Genomic DNA, 15,456 nt, shown 5'->3' on the forward strand with positions numbered 1-15,456 from the left:
CATCTTGCTCTTTTTCGCGGCTATCCGCTTATACTATAACAGCAAAGAAAGAATGACAAAAAGAAATGATATAGAACTGCAGCACCCAGGATTCCCGCGTGGTCCCCCACCGCAGTACTGACTAGGCGATACCATGCTTGACTTTACAGATCGGACGGGATGTAGTACTTTGATGGTTCTATGGCCGCAGATATATGAAGTAGGGAGTGAGCCGATTAAGTCCTTAAAGTATCTGCGATTTACGCGTCTTTGTGTTGTTCTCTGTTTGCAAATGTATGCATTCATGCTTTCATCACTTCATATCTTTATGGATGGCCACTGCAGCATCAATAAGGAGAAGTATGGTTCGTTCTACTCGCACTGTCAGGAATGCCTCAGGGTCAAAGGATGTGACGGGGAAATCAGAAGCAAGGGCAAGTAGCACAAAAGCCTCTTCTGATGATCATGTCAAACCCTCCACTTCCTCACTGGCATCATGCTGGCTAATGAAAGCAGAACCTGATCCAAGATTGGAAAAAGGCATTGATATCTCATTCAGTGTGGATAAATTCGCAGAAATGCCAGATGCAATCACTCAATGGGATGGAGTACGAAATCCAGAAGCAAGAACGATGATGAGAGAAAAGATGAAGATTGGCGATAAAGTGTTGTTTTATCATAGCAATTGTAAACTTCCTGGTATCGCAGGATTGGCAAAAGTTGTCAAAGAAGGATATCCGGATTATACAGCATGGGATGCAAAACACCCTTATTTTGACCCAAAGACGGATAAAGAGAATCCGAAATGGTTCATGGTGGATGTTCAACTAGAAAGAAAGTTGCCAAATCTTGTCCCTTTGGCTTTGTTGCAATTATTGAGAGATGACTCCTCAAAGAAGCTTGATTATCTCACAAAGGCACATCGAAATGCAATATCGTCCATGCAATTGCTCAATAGAGGTAGATTGAGCGTGCAATACGTCGAACCAGATGCGTATGATGCAATCATTCTGCTTGCTGATCAAGGCGGCTGGCAGGAATGGCCAGGAAAATGGCAAGTCAAAGCATCCAAAAAGGAGGTAAAAGAGCAAGACGAGAAAAAGGCGGTAAATGAGAATGAAGAGTCAAAAAAGAGGGGCACAAGCGATGCGAATGAGAGCGAATCTACCCAAAAGAGAAGTCGAACAAGCAGACGAAAATAGAAGGTAACATCACAAGATATATGTCACAATCATCATTACCATAATTTGTACTTTTGATACCATGATTTTAATCATACAGCATTTCATCAACCTTACTGAATCTTCTGAAAATGAACGCCCATTAAAGAAAGAAATGCGCGGCGCAAAAGTCGTGTTGTTGCGTGTCAAGCCTGTCTGTCTGTCTGTCTGCCTGGTGCAATTCTTCGCGTTGGTCTGCGCGCGCACTGTCATAATTTGGGCTAAATTCCAGTCTCTTTAGCCTTTTGGAATTTCCACAATAATAGCAGGCCGTGCGGCTATGTCGCCTTGAGTGCTTGTGTAGGGTAATGATACCATATGGGCCGTGTGTGTGTGTTGAGAAAAGGAGAAAGAGAGATACACACCGGATCTCGCACGCATTCATCACACCTTCCCATCTCTACGATCAACAGCATACAATCACGACAGACTCTTGACTTTACCAGATCAGATTCAATACAGGCATTGACAGAGTGTTTCGAAAGCACGGGCGATCGATAATCTAGCTCTTCTTTTTCAATACTCTTTTATTATTTTGGTTTGACATATAGATATCAACAAACATTGCCCTGATCCGACAAAAACTCACACCTACATCACTTACGACACAAATCAGCCCAACATGGAAAATGAAGAACAGCTTTATCCGATTGCTATCTTGATCGATGAGCTGAAATCGGATGATGTCACATTACGCTTAAACGCCATTCATCGTATTTCAACAATTGCATTGGCATTGGGACCGGAACGTGCACGAGATGAATTGATTCCATTCTTGCAAGATTCACTAGACGATGAAGATGAAGTCTTGTTGGCTTTGGCAGAAGAATTGGGCCAAGGCTTTGTGGAATATTTGGGTGGTCCAGCATATGCACATTTGCTACTCGGCCCTTTGGAAAACTTGGCTGCCGTTGAAGAAACTGTTGTGCGGGAAAAGGTATGTGTTACAAATTGTCTGTTCAGCTCTTACAGTATGCTTACCTTTGTTGCTTCATCCCTCTTCTATCAATTTAGGCCTCAGAGTCAATCACTAAGATTGCAGAAGTTCTATCCAAACCTCAAATCGAAGAGCATTATTTCCCTTTGCTTAGAAGGTTATCTGGAGGAGACTGGTTCACTTCGCGAACGAGCTCAACATCTCTCTTTGCTGCAGTGTATGCTAAAGTGAGCCCTGCCCTTCAAGATGAGTTACGCAAACTGTTTGCCGCTTTGTGCAATGATGATACACCTATGGTCAGACGTGCAGCAGCACGAGACCTAGGACCGTTTGCCAAGAACTTGTCAAAAGAACTCGTCGTTTCAGACATCATCCCACTATACCGCAAATTGTCTTCCGATGACCAAGATTCCGTTCGTCTTTTGACCGTCCAAGACTTGATCGCAATCGCTCAAGTATTGGATCACGAAGAAACAAAGAGCTACCTACTTCCTTCAATGCGCAACGCCGTCTCCGATAAGAGCTGGCGAGTACGATACATGGTTGCTGACCACTTTGTCGAACTGGCTTCAGCTGTTGGTGAGGATGTTGTACGCGATGAATTGGTGATGGCATTCGTGCAATTACTCAAAGATAACGAAGCAGAAGTACGCACAGCGGGAGCAGGTCAAATTCCTGGCTTTGCCAAATTGATCGATCAAGATATCATCTTGGCACGATTGATGCCATGCGTTCGTGATCTTGCAAGTGACTCCTCTCAACATGTTCGTGCCGCACTCGGAACGCAGATCAGCGGTTTGGCACCTCTTCTAGGTAAAGATGCCACGATCGAACACCTCTTGCCGCTCTTCTTGAAATTGTTGAAGGACGACTTTAGCGATGTGCGACTCAACATCATCTCCAAACTGGAACAGGTAAATGAAGTGATCGGAATCGACCTTCTATCGCAGTCGCTATTACCAGCAATCGTCGAATTGGCAGAGGACAAACAATGGCGAGTTAGACAAGCAATCATTGAATATATCCCCTTGTTGGCAAATCAATTGGGTGTCGAATTCTTTGATGAACAGTTGAGCAATTTGTGTATGTCATGGCTTGGTGATACAGTGTTCAGCATTCGCGAGGCAGCAACTGTGAATTTGCGCAAATTGACAGAAGTCTTTGGAGTTGATTGGGCACGCAATACGATCATTCCAAAGGTTTTACAAATGGGAGCGCATCCGAATTACCTGTACAGGATGACAACCCTTTTCGCTATAACCACTATGGCACCTTCTCTGAATACAAGCGTGATCGTTGACAGCGTTTTGGAAACCGTTTTGCCGATGGTCAATGATCCAATCCCAAATATCCGTTTCAACGTTGCAAAATCGTTTGAAGTTTTAGCTCAAGTACTAAACGAAACATCTGAAGGAAAAGGAGTTATCAAAGCAAAGATTCTACCTGGATTGGAAAAGCTTAAAGATGATCAAGATGCAGACGTGAGATTCTTTGCACAAAAAGCAATGGAAGCGGATGCGATCACAGGAGCTTGAGCGAAGGTTGTAGCAAAAGCAAAAGTTGGAGTTGAAAATTTTAGATTAAAAAGATATATATCATCATGTTAGTATAAGCACACATGAATTCATCCATTCACCGAATGCTAAGCGTTGAAGTGTAATGTAAAGACTTTCGTAAATGATTCAAATCAGGTAAAGTAGGCATTGAAAAATGGTTTCAAGAATAATAATTACATGCAATGAATCAAGATAATCACAAAAGCCCATATATATCCTAAAACCCCTTTTTTTGTCGAACAAGTGAAGCAAGTAGCTAATTGCGAGAAATCACAGCTTCAACTCTTGCAATACTCTTCTTGCCAATTGTTGATATTGCCATGGATTTCCACTAATTCTCCTGAATTGTAATCCATTCACACCCAACAAGAGCGGCACTTTCACCACATAAATCTCAAATCGAACTGCTAATTCCATCGCCATCGAATTGGCTGTTTGACTGGATGAATTGCCCATACCGCGAGTATTTTGACTTCCTCCACTGCTTTGTTTGCTTGGCACAGGAGGTGGATCACCGGCAGAAGTGGTCAGAATAGGGCTCTGGTTGGAATGCGTGGTCATGACTGGACTTTGAGTTCTGCTTTGCATAAAGCTTGGTGCACCCAAAGAATCTGTACGTTGACGTGATTTGCCCATACTCAAACGTGAAGGTGTAACAGCATCACGGTCACCGGTTTCTGAATTGAGCTCTTCTCGTGTCGTTGTGCCCGCTGTGATACTACTCGTTCTACTTCTAGATTTACTTGCCACAATACCCTTTCGGCCAACTTCGCCTCCGTTTTGGTCATGAGAAGAAATCGCATCGAAGTTTTGCGTAGATCCATTAATGCTTCCAATATCATCATGATTGCTTCCGCCTCTTCTGTCCCTCTTGTTGTGGCTCGAAGCAAACGACATCCTGCTTGGCTTACGTCTAGGCGATCGAATCATTCCTCCTTCAATGCCACCTTCCGAGAAGGTTGGATTGGATTCGTTCAATTCACCCTGAGGTGTAATTCGAGCATTGCCATGACCAGAAGCGACTGTGTTCAGAGCATTAGCATCACCACCACCATTTGCATTGTTGAAAGCGGAAAAGTCCAAACTTGGCATATGCACACATTCATAACCACCTTTCACGTCACGGTATTGCAAGCCAATCCTTTCCAAAACTCTGATCAGGTCTGCATGCAACAATGCTCTAGGCTTTGTGGTCGTTGTTTGAACGCTGAACAATCCCTTCAAAAAGACTGGCTTTGATGAGAAATGGTCAGAAGCAGGAGTGTTTGTATTGGAAACACTCGTGTTACGATTGCCATTCTTGTTGTTGGGTGTTGCGGTATTGTGATCGAATGAGCTTTGCGGTGCTGTGTCAAGTGGTGAGGCTGGGAAATCATCACTCGGTCTGCGTACGCCTGTTGGTGACATCTTTGGCGACATTACAGCATCTGCAGTATTGTTTTGCAAATATTGATTACCACTTGCACGACTCATGCTTGCAGCAGGCGTTGAACGAGGATTGTAACTTGCTCTTCTAGAATCAAGAAGTGTTCCCGCTCTTCTGACTTCCGCGTTGCGAACATTAGACGGGCTTTGATCTTCTTCCATTGCTCTTCTTTCATCAGCTTGACTTTCGTCAACTTGGCCTAAACCGGCAGCTGCTGTGCCTGATGCTGATACACCTGGAACTTGAACACTTGCCCTACGTGTGACCAGTGATCCAGTACCAATACCGCCAGTGCTCATACGAACTTGTCTGCGTTTATCCTTTGCGTCCAATTCCGTTGGTGTAGACGGAGAACGGCCAATGAACGATCCAAATCTGCGCGAAAGTGAGCTACCAGTCGATGGCTGAGTCAAATTCTGTTGAGGTGTAGCTGGAACGGATTCAGACCCAGCACGATTCTCCAACACTTCATTTTCCACCGGACTTAATGCCATGATTGGTGTCACACCAGCATGGAAGCTTCTTCGCTTATCAGGCGACGTAGACGCAACCCTTGACGTTCTAGATGCAATCACAACCTCGTTCTCCAATGGCGTTGGAGGTAGAGGAGATGTTTGGTTTGGCGAAGCTGCTGCATTGTTACCGCTTGCCCTTGATTTCATCGTCATACTTAGGCTACGTCTGTGATTTGAGACTGTAGGTGGAGAAGCGCTTGGTGGAGCACCACTGACTACGTTACGGGCGACAGCTGCTTCTGGTGTTGTGGCATATGCCGTTCCACTCGGACGACCAGCAGCAACATTTGGCGAAGGCAAACCTGCTGAGTTCTTACCACCACGTAAAGCAGCTTCCACTTCATCACCTTGGGCACGAGCACGTGGCGGACCAGTCATATTAGCCAAAGGTTGACTCTTTTGACGTGAATCAAATACGGGGGTAGGCGTCGATGAAGCATTTGAGCCTGCCGTTCTTGCACTCATCGGAGGTGCTGGAAGATCAGGCACAGGTCCATCACGTCTTGACACAGCTGGAATGTGTGAGATTTCGGGGATTCGTAATGCTTCCGTTGGAATATCTGCAGCCGTAGGCATTGACGAGCGATTGATCTCATTCCGATGATTTGCTGATCCTGATGATGGCGTAGGGATCGGTGAAAGCACGTTTTGAGGTATTGGTGGGATTGCACTTGTACCATTGAGCGAGATATTGGAACTGGCAAAGAATGAATGACCATACAATCTCTCCCTCTCCATCTTTTCCTGCACGAGGTAATAGATCGAAATCAGAGGATGGAAACCGCGCGTTGGATCCAACGGCTCTCTACCGTTGGCAAAATTGCCCGAGTTACCACCCGAACTTGAATTGTTGGACCCATTGTTGACAGTTGCACTATCATCTTTTGATCCAAAGAGCGATGATCCACCTAGCTTCTTACGGTAAAAGTCAATACCAGAAAAGCGTCGAGAGTTGGACTTTGATTTGGAGTCCACGCTTGCTCTTGTTGTAGAGCGTCCCAAAGGGGTTGATCCGCCCATATCAGCGGATGAGATCGAAGTGCCGTTTGTGAGACCATGTTTGACTTCCCAAGCCTGTAATGCTTGTTGATAAGCATCGCTCGTCAAAACTTCCAACAATCTTGCCTCAATATCTTCAGGTGATCCAAATTCAAACCCAGTCATACCTTTAATCACTTCTGGGTTCAAAGATTGCGTTCGCAAGGGCTGACGGGTTTGAATGTGAGGATTTGGCGCTCCATCATATCCTTTCACCATCCATGGATGTGCAAGAATTTCCGGCAAAGTCGCACGCATAGAAGGATTGGTGACCAACATGCGCGATAAGATATGCTTGCATTCTCCACTCAACCAAGCAGGATATTCAACTTGTCCTTTCTTGATCTTGGCATGCAAAGCCGGCATACTTTGATCGTCAAATGGTACTTTTCCGCACACCAAAACATACAGCACGATACCGAAACTCCAAACGTCTACTTCTGGACCGGTGTACGCTTTGGCGTTGAGAAGTTCAGGTGCAGCGAAATAGAGTGATCCGCAAAAGGTGTTCAACTGTGAATGAGGTGAGAAGAGATTTGATAAACCGAAATCGATAATCTTGATATTTCCAGTCTTTGAGATTAGAATATTTTCGATCTTCAAATCACGATGTACAATACTGTTGCGGTGACAATACTCAAGCGCACTTCCGATTTGACGAGCAAATTTGCGTGCTGCCCTTTCGCGCAATCGTCCATGACTGATGATGTAGTCCAGCATTTGGCCTCCATTGACATATTCGAAGATCATGTAATAGTGATTTGGATGAATGATCATTTCTCGCATCCCACAGACATAAGGATGATGTAGCAACAGCTGCAAGCTACCTTCGCGAACAGTGCGCACTTCTTTTGAATGATCCTTTGCAGCTGCTTTGGCCAAGAAGCTTGCAGTTGGTGGTGCGACATGCTTTTCCGTTCCATCGGAATGATGAGATGGTCTTGGATTCTGCGCAGCTGCTAAAGAAGTGTGTCTTGGAATGATTTTTATGGCCACTTTTTCTCCATTGCCCATCTTCACACCTAATTTCACCTTTCCCATACTTCCGGCTCCCAAAGTCTTGCCCAATGCATAGTCTCCCAACGTGCGTCTCGTTCTGCGTTCTCTGTCCCTGTCTCTATCTCTGTCTCGTTGCTCCCCTTCACGTTCTGAGTGAGATTCACCTTGCGCAGGTGCGGGAGCTTGAGCTGCTGCAGCGCTATGACTGTGTGGGTTCGAAGCATGACGAGGCGTACCACTTCTACTGTCTGCCGAAGAGCTCATCGGACGATTGAACGCTTGCTCACGTATCCTGTTCTCCATCACACTTTGAGGTCGCATTTGAGAACCAGGTGACATTCCGCGCGCACTTGGAACGCTCGCAAGGGGAACAGAATGTTGCCTTTCATTGGCGTATGATTGACCGCTGTCGTTGGACCCGGTAACCATTTCCAAATTTCGTGCTGCACGCTGAGCATGAAATCTGCGAATATCATCAATGCTGGATCGATTGCTATCTGCCAGAGTTCGGGCTGGATTTGCGTCTGGAGGTGAAAAAGGTGTACCTTCTTGACCAGAAGCTGAAGTCGGTATGACCAAAGGCGCAACAGAAGTTGGATGATGGTGAGACCGGGTAGCCGTCGGAGGAGTGGACGTGGAAGGTGAACCTCTAGCTTCCCGATCGTAAGAATGCGTCCTTGAAGTGTTAATTGGTCGCGGAATGTGTTGAGACGGTAATGAAGACGGTCCTTGATTTAAAGCGTCGATTGCTCGCTCTAGGGCTGTAGTTCCGGCTGCATTACTTCCGTTGGAGAGAGGTAGAGATATTTGTTCTCTGTCCAACATTGCATTTTGCATCGGAAGACCGGGTAGAGGTTTTGCTCCGCCAGGTGATGCGTAGCCCGTCTCACTTGCACTTCTACGACTTGAAGAAGATGTAGGCCTTCTAGCCTGGCTATGACCACTGCTGCTGCCAACTGCGCTACCACTCGTACCTTGCATGCCAGATGGCGTGAGCGTTGGTCCAAATACATCACTATTTTGCTGAGAAGGCGTTCCGTTTGAAGTTGATCGGGCGGCGGCTGAAGAAGCAGCGCTACTTGCCATATGAACGGATTCGTGCAAAGGTGGTGCAACGCTTCCGGCTGCTGTGCTACTTGCAGTGCTGGATGCCGTACTGCCTTGTTGTCTTGACGTATCAGGTGATGGCTCTGCGGACGTTTGCGACGCTCTTGGAGACATACTAGGTGCTCTAAGAGGTGCACTGTTGTCCATCTTTCCCAAATCATCTTCAATGATTGGAGTTGGTCTCATTTGAGCTTCATTTAATTGTTGATTTTCGGGCACACTTGCCAGCCCTCCAGGACCTTCGCCCATACTTGAAATTCCTGCTGTACCGCTTGCCAATCCTGCTGGCTTTTGAACATCATCGGGGTATATGCTATCGAGTAAATCCATTGCTTCTGCTGAACCAGGACCGCTGGATTCTCGTATAGCATGACCCCTAGATGGTGCCGGTAAACTCATGATGAAGTCGTAAAGGCGGAAGAAGGGAAGCTGTTTTGATCACCTCTTGTTTTTTTGGAATTGTTTACTGTTTGTATTCTTGGGATAGTGTCGGTTTAAGCTTTTCTTTTCTTGTTCAAGAAACAACGTACATCTGCCAACAGGTGCACTTTCAAGAATCAATGCTTTATTCGTCGTTACAGTCGTATTCCAGGTATCTCGTATGTCATCCGATCATTGGGCCGAAAAAGGATGAAAAAGGGTTTCAATTCTTGATGAATGGTTCTAGCTTCTTCCTTTGGACTACAAGCCAATCAAGTTGATCTCTTTTCCGTACAATACTGAATGTTTGTCAATGTTGAACGAATACTGATCCGAGATAGAAAAGGGAGATGATATAGAATAGTATAAATGCACCTTTGCCCTTTTTTTCCTTCTCTTTGTGTGAGAGATGCTTGCTTTCCCAATGAAGTGGTCTAAAAATGGATGTGTGCTTGACAGTGTCCATTTGCTTGCCTGCCTGCTTGCTTGCGTGTGCGTGCGTGCGTGCGTGTGTGTGCCCTTGATTGTACGTGTATATATTCATTGATTCGCGCGGCGCACGCGTGCTACTGTGCCCAAAAGGCGGAAATTGAAATAAAATTGCTTACTTTTTTTCATCCATCCGGTCCAGGCTAAGATACGTACTGTATGCCTGCGTGTACAATATGCATTGAATGAAATGCGTGCGCGGCGCAGAACTGTGTCTGGACATACACACACACACACACACTTTCACCCGCCCGACAAAAACAAAAAAAAAAAAAAAGACCCTAAAACATACAGCGAGTGAAGTCTTCAAATAATCACACACTTTCGCTCATATTCAAACTTCGGCCAAATAATCAAATGGTTTTGTTGTTTAGAAGATGTTTGTATTTTAGCGTGCTTTTTCGCATAACATCACCTTAATAGCGCGGAGAAAGGTACAACGTAAAACCGAAGCACCGGCATGATGGATGATGGGTGGACGTGCAGTGCATTACCATCAACCGGTTCACGTTCAACGGATATGACGTCGATCAAAGGAGCTTTAAAGTATTTTCAACGTCCTTTTCTCACAAGACGCATTGATGTTTCCTCCAAGGAACCGCAGATTAATGTAATGCTATTGTTTTTTGCCCTGAGTGACTTTTAGCACGTTTAAGGCACATTTAGCGTGAAAAATTCTCACACACAAAATGAATGCCGCCGCGACAGCTTCAGGCAAAACCGTTCTAGCTGTCATTCGAATTTCAAACTCAGTCATCTTTGGCGTAAAAGTCAACTCGGAATGGTATTTGGATGTGTATAGTAAGCCCGGAAAGAGGGAAAAGAACACATAATAGGAATAAATGAGCGGGATTGGAAAAGAGAATCAAATGAAATATAATCAATGAAGATCGGGTAAAAAGAAGCAAAAAAGGACAGCAAACAAAGAACATTCTATCATGTACACGAATCAGCAACTTGGTCGCAAAGCTGCCGTAAGAGGTCGAACTGGCTTTGTACGCTCTAGCTGCAGAGCATATTCCAAACATTCCCTTTGACGTTCAGGTCTTCCAGTCTGTTGCATAACCTTACTCAAATACAACCATGCTTCAGGTGAAGACCAACCGCTGGTTTGAGTTAAATTGACCAATAATCCTTCTGCCATACTCAACGTTGCTGCTCGCTTTCTTTCTTCTACCAATGCAGAGTTTGTCTCATCTCGATCATCAGCAGCACTGTCTGATTTAGGCGTAGGAGCGGAAATCTTTCTACTTTGCGTCTTTGTCAAAAGTTCTCCTGCCAATTTGCTTGCCTGGAAATTTTCAGTCGTTTGCGGTAAAGGACTAGCAACGTCTTTCAAAGATGGTATTCCCGACTTGATTGCATCTTGTTGTAGGCTCGGGTACAATGGATTGCTAATAAACAATCTTGCCAAATGTACCGCCGCTCCAACGTGGTCTTGCTTGCATGACATTGCTTTGTACAAAGATTGGATCGCCAAACCCGTTGAAGGTTCATCAACGTGCTCAGTAGGTTGTCGTTCAAACCACAAAGCCAATTGTAGCCAAACATCCCCGCATGCAGGGTCCACACGTTCGGCTTCTTGGACGGCGACCCTGCATTCGGATAAACTTCCATTTCGTCTGAATGTAGCTGCTGCCATGAGCCAAAGAGAGGACAACAAAGCAACTTCTTCTTTGTGGTGTCTTGCATTGCGAATCTCAACGCTGGTAATTGGAACGTGGTCATCCTCGCCATCACGGGCAACAGCAGGTTGAGCAGAATTTCCACTAGCGCCTACAGCACCACCATCATGCTTTGATGAAACGGTATTATTTGTTCCGTCCCATAAATTATGACCACTTCCACTATGTCCTAATCCTGTCAAAGAATGGAATCTGTTGCTTGATTGACCTGGTCCATGCAGTAGAGTAGAAAATCTGTGGGTATGATGGTTCTGGGAATGACCGTTGACCACACCAGTAGTACCATTTCCGTTCGCATTTGGACGACCGTTCATCAAAGAAGAAGAGGGGACAATCTGTCTTTGTGCGTGTTGATGCGTCGCCAAGCGGTTATGGAAGAATTCAAAGATCTCCCGTTGTGCTTCAATCGCAGCTTGTGCTCCTTCTACCAATTCTTCTAATGCATTATGCGTAATCATCAAACGAAGAATGCTTTCCGATCTTTGCCTTGAGCTGGGAGGAAAATCGACACTGAGTAATGTCGTCCGCTTTGCGTTTGCACTTGCAACAGGCGAAAGTTTGGACAATGTTCCATTAGCCGATGTACCGTTAACAGCCACAGGCTCGTGGGATTCTTGATCAGCTTCATCATCATCTTCAGCTTCTGCCAATCCTTCTTCCGCTACACGCAAAGCTCCACGATAATCTTTTTGTGCAGAGACCAGCAGAGCAAGCAAGTGCCAATATTCCACTTGAGCTGGTTCCAGTTCTACTGCTCTACGAGCAGATCGAACAGCAGACTTGATATCGTTCAATTCGCTCTGTAATTGGGCAAGCTGGTAGTATGTCTCTGAGCTTTGATCGTCGAATGTGATTGATTGCTTCAACAAGGACAGTGCGTCATCTTGCTGTTGTGGACGTAGTAGAGCATTATTTTCTTGTCTACTGTAAGCTATTCTGACCGCTCCCGAGATACGTTTCGACTTTGCTAAGAGGACGTGATCTCTGCCAACTTCGTTGTTAGCAAGCAACTCACTTGCTTTTCTTGCCAAAGCATCCCCACCTCTTGCATCATGAAGATAAAGTGTATAAACATAAGCTCCCGTCAAAAGGGTATCAATGTAGACTTGATCGGAATCATGGTCTACGTGCACTTCCTGAGCGCTAGCTTTTGCTTCTTCCGATTTCAATGCAATCTTTTGATCTTCTTCGTCTTCGTCTTGTGCTTCTCTGATCACTTTTGTTGGTCCTTCTTTACCTTGCTCTCTTCTCTTGGCTTCCTCTACTAATCCAGCTGCATCAGCAGCATCTCCTTCGCGTGCTTTGTCAACGATTTGAATGTACAGTTGCAACGCTTTCTTGGCTTCTTCATAATTCTCAGCAGCGACCAAAACGTTGAACAATAATCTTGAGATACGTTGAGAGTGGAAAGTGAAGCGGCTGAGTGTATATAGGATATCCACCAATTCGTCTGCTTCAAATCCACCACGTTCTCCGTTCACACGCCATCCTTTGATCAATTCATCGGCAAGTTCAAGTGCCGCTTTGTTCACTTTACCTGCTCGTGGGAACTCTGCTGTGCGTTCCAAACATTCAGCAGCAGTCTTTTGGGCTGTCAAGAATTCATTTGTCCACCAAGATGAAGAAGGACTGAATTCTCTCCAAGGTGCTGGCCTTCTTTTGGATGTTGTTCTTGGACCGATATGGCCGCTGTGATTCTTGCCAGATGAGTTAAGTGTGTTCTTTTGATCGGCTTGTAATCTAGACCTACGTTCACTTTCGAAATCACGCACTTCCACTCTGGAAGCAGCAAGGGCCATCACTGAGCTTTGATAAGCTGCGCTACGGCAATCATCTTTTGATAACTCTACGCCTGCTGGTGGTGATCTGTAAACGCCTGAAACGAGAGATTGATTTAAAACGGCAAGATAGGTGCGGAAGATGACCAGTCTTTGCGGTGTACGGAAATTGGCTGTCCAACGACCTGCATTTGCTTGGTATGCTCTCAAAGCATTCAATCCTAAAGCAGGCGTACTTCCATGACGAACGCTGAAAAGTGCATTACGATACAATGCAGTCTCTCCCCACCTTTCAATTTCATCTGGTGGTAGACCACGTAAAGCCTTTGCTGCTTTTCCTCCACGCAAAGCTTCATGTACATCAATCGAGCTTGCATATCCAGCAAGAGCGAAAGGGACGTAACCTGCATCCTTGCGCTTCTCAAACAATCGTTCGTTGGCCATTCCGTATACTGTGAAGCCCATCATGATGATTGCTGCGGTATAGTCGCCTTCAGCTTGTCCCGATTTGACTGCTTCGCGATCCACATCTTCCAGGAAACGTACTTCATGCAACAATTCAACAGCATTCTCATCTTGACCAGAAGCAAATTGAGCAAATGCTTGCAAAGCTGCTACTGTTTGTTTGGTGAGCGTATTCCGAGCAGAAGAGCGTAATTTGTCCAATTGTTCGATTGCATTTGCGAATCCTTCTCCTGACCATCCTTGACCGGATCCATCAATGGGTAAGATTGGTTCAAAGACAGTTTTGCCAACACCTTTGAATCCTGCAAAATCACTCAAATGCTGAGAATCATCAAAATCTTTATCCTTATAAAATGCAAGAAGGGCAGAACGAATTTGTTGTTCTGCCGTTGCAACGCTTGGAGTGATTTGTTCGTTTGGATTATGTTTCATATACTTTCTTATCAATTCAGCCCAAGGGATATCCTTTCCTGTTCCGCTTTGTTGATTATCTTCCCATTGACCACGTAAACGAGCGGCGTCCAAGGCGCGGGCATAAGTAGCCCCTTTTGCCTGATGTGAAAAGATGGAGGAAGATCGTGAACGAGAGCCAGATCGAGCGAGAGAACGTAAAGAAGATGAGAAAGAAACGGAAGTTCGAAGTGTTTTATTGCGTGGGATCGGAGGAGGCGGTGGAAAGAGTGATCCATTCATTGTTGGTAAAGGTGGAATGCGAGATCGTAATTTGAGTGAAAAGGTTGTATGTCCATCCGAGTTATATTCCGAAGAGCAATATTCGACATCGTCATCAGGTGGACGTTGTAAGGAACGAGAATGTCGATGAGTTGGTGTGCGATTGGATTGCATTGTAGCAGGAGAGGCGTGATAAAGGGCAAGAGAGAGGAGAAAAAAGACGGAATAAGTGTCAGTACGTAATGCATTCCATCCATTGGCGCTCTGTCGGCAAAGATCTGGAACGGCTAAAATACAGATTGTAATCATTTTTCACTTCCGCCCGGATCCGCAAATTGCTGCCAACGTGAACTTGAATTCCAACAAAAGTAGTCTTCTGCATCCATTTCCATCTAACAATACTCACACCTTTAGCTGATGACATGTCCTCAAAGATACCGTTTCGATCAAATCCAAAGTCTCGATAAAATCTCCGCTTTGCTTCTTCAACAGCTTGCAAGGATAAAAGTGATCACCAAGCAAGCTTGATGTATTGGCTTACGGTGTGAAGTTGTCTCTTTGTTTTGCGAGATGACAATGATGTCAAAAGCGAAAGAGACAGGAACACATAAATGTGGAACTACCTACCGGTCTTGGATTAGTACTTGTTTCCCCAGTTCTTCTCACCAAGTAAGCAAGCACCTTTTTCCCGTCCTTTCAAACAATTACTCAATTCACCCACACTCCACTCTCCTCCTTCCCCCCCAAGATCGAATAAAGTTGATTTGGACTGTACCAGTGTTTGATTCAAGAGTCTGATCCTTAGTGTAATCTGGTGTTGGGTATTGTACGCGCTGTGTGTCTGTTTGTCCCTATTCTGCTGTCCTGTCTTTGACTTAGGAGAGACTAGTTTATTATCCTTTCAAACACTTCAAGCGATCTACATACACGCACGCACGGTCACACTCTCAACCGGACATCAAATCAAGTCAAACGCGGTGATGCACTGATTAAGTGCTTAACCGCTTTCCCCCATTCCAAATCTGAAACCTGTTTTCTTAGAAATGCAGTGTGAGAGTTTAATTGTGGGGATCTACTCTCTCTCTCTCAATCAATCAATCAATCATTTCTTTTTAACACCGAAGCCGAACGTGTGAGATGCATTTGATACTTTCTAGCTTTTTACTGGTG

The 15,456-nt window shown here is 45.2% G+C and overlaps 4 protein-coding genes across 4 annotated transcripts; 2 read left to right on the plus strand and 2 right to left on the minus strand.

Annotated features, from left to right (window-relative positions):
* Window positions 1-341: 341 nt before the first annotated feature.
* Window positions 342-1,181, plus strand: FA14DRAFT_120682 (DUF55-domain-containing protein; the record flags this gene model as incomplete). The annotated part of the gene is made up of 1 exon (XM_025496423.1): window positions 342-1,181. The coding sequence occupies one exon, from the start codon at window positions 342-344 to the stop codon at window positions 1,179-1,181; it is 840 nt and encodes a 279-aa protein (XP_025355469.1).
* Window positions 1,182-1,581: 400 nt separating this feature from the next.
* On the plus strand, window positions 1,582-3,776 carry FA14DRAFT_160434 (ARM repeat-containing protein). Its single transcript, XM_025498674.1, has 2 exons — window positions 1,582-2,136; window positions 2,214-3,776. Exons 1-2 carry the CDS (start codon window positions 1,822-1,824, stop codon window positions 3,669-3,671), a joined length of 1,773 nt encoding a protein of 590 aa, XP_025355470.1. The 5' UTR covers window positions 1,582-1,821; the 3' UTR covers window positions 3,672-3,776.
* A 186-nt stretch (window positions 3,777-3,962) lies between these two features.
* FA14DRAFT_116140 (Pkinase-domain-containing protein) lies at window positions 3,963-7,769 on the minus strand (the record flags this gene model as incomplete). Its single annotated transcript, XM_025496157.1, has 5 exons — window positions 3,963-4,185; window positions 4,585-4,714; window positions 4,745-5,848; window positions 6,038-6,106; window positions 6,305-7,769. Coding segments are annotated over 5 exons (2,991 nt in total), but the record flags the coding sequence as incomplete, so codon positions are not given.
* Window positions 7,770-10,447: 2,678 nt separating this feature from the next.
* FA14DRAFT_160436 (TPR-like protein) lies at window positions 10,448-15,102 on the minus strand. Its single transcript, XM_025498675.1, has 2 exons — window positions 14,693-15,102; window positions 10,448-14,166 (listed from the first exon to the last, which is right to left on the minus strand). Exons 1-2 carry the CDS (start codon window positions 14,708-14,710, stop codon window positions 10,636-10,638), a joined length of 3,549 nt encoding a protein of 1,182 aa, XP_025355472.1. The 5' UTR covers window positions 14,711-15,102; the 3' UTR covers window positions 10,448-10,635.
* Window positions 15,103-15,456: the final 354 nt, after the last annotated feature.

The sequence above is a fragment of the Meira miltonrushii genome (genome assembly GCF_003144205.1).
Source record: "Meira miltonrushii strain MCA 3882 unplaced genomic scaffold FA14scaffold_2, whole genome shotgun sequence".
NCBI lineage: Eukaryota > Fungi > Basidiomycota > Exobasidiomycetes > Exobasidiales > Brachybasidiaceae > Meira > Meira miltonrushii.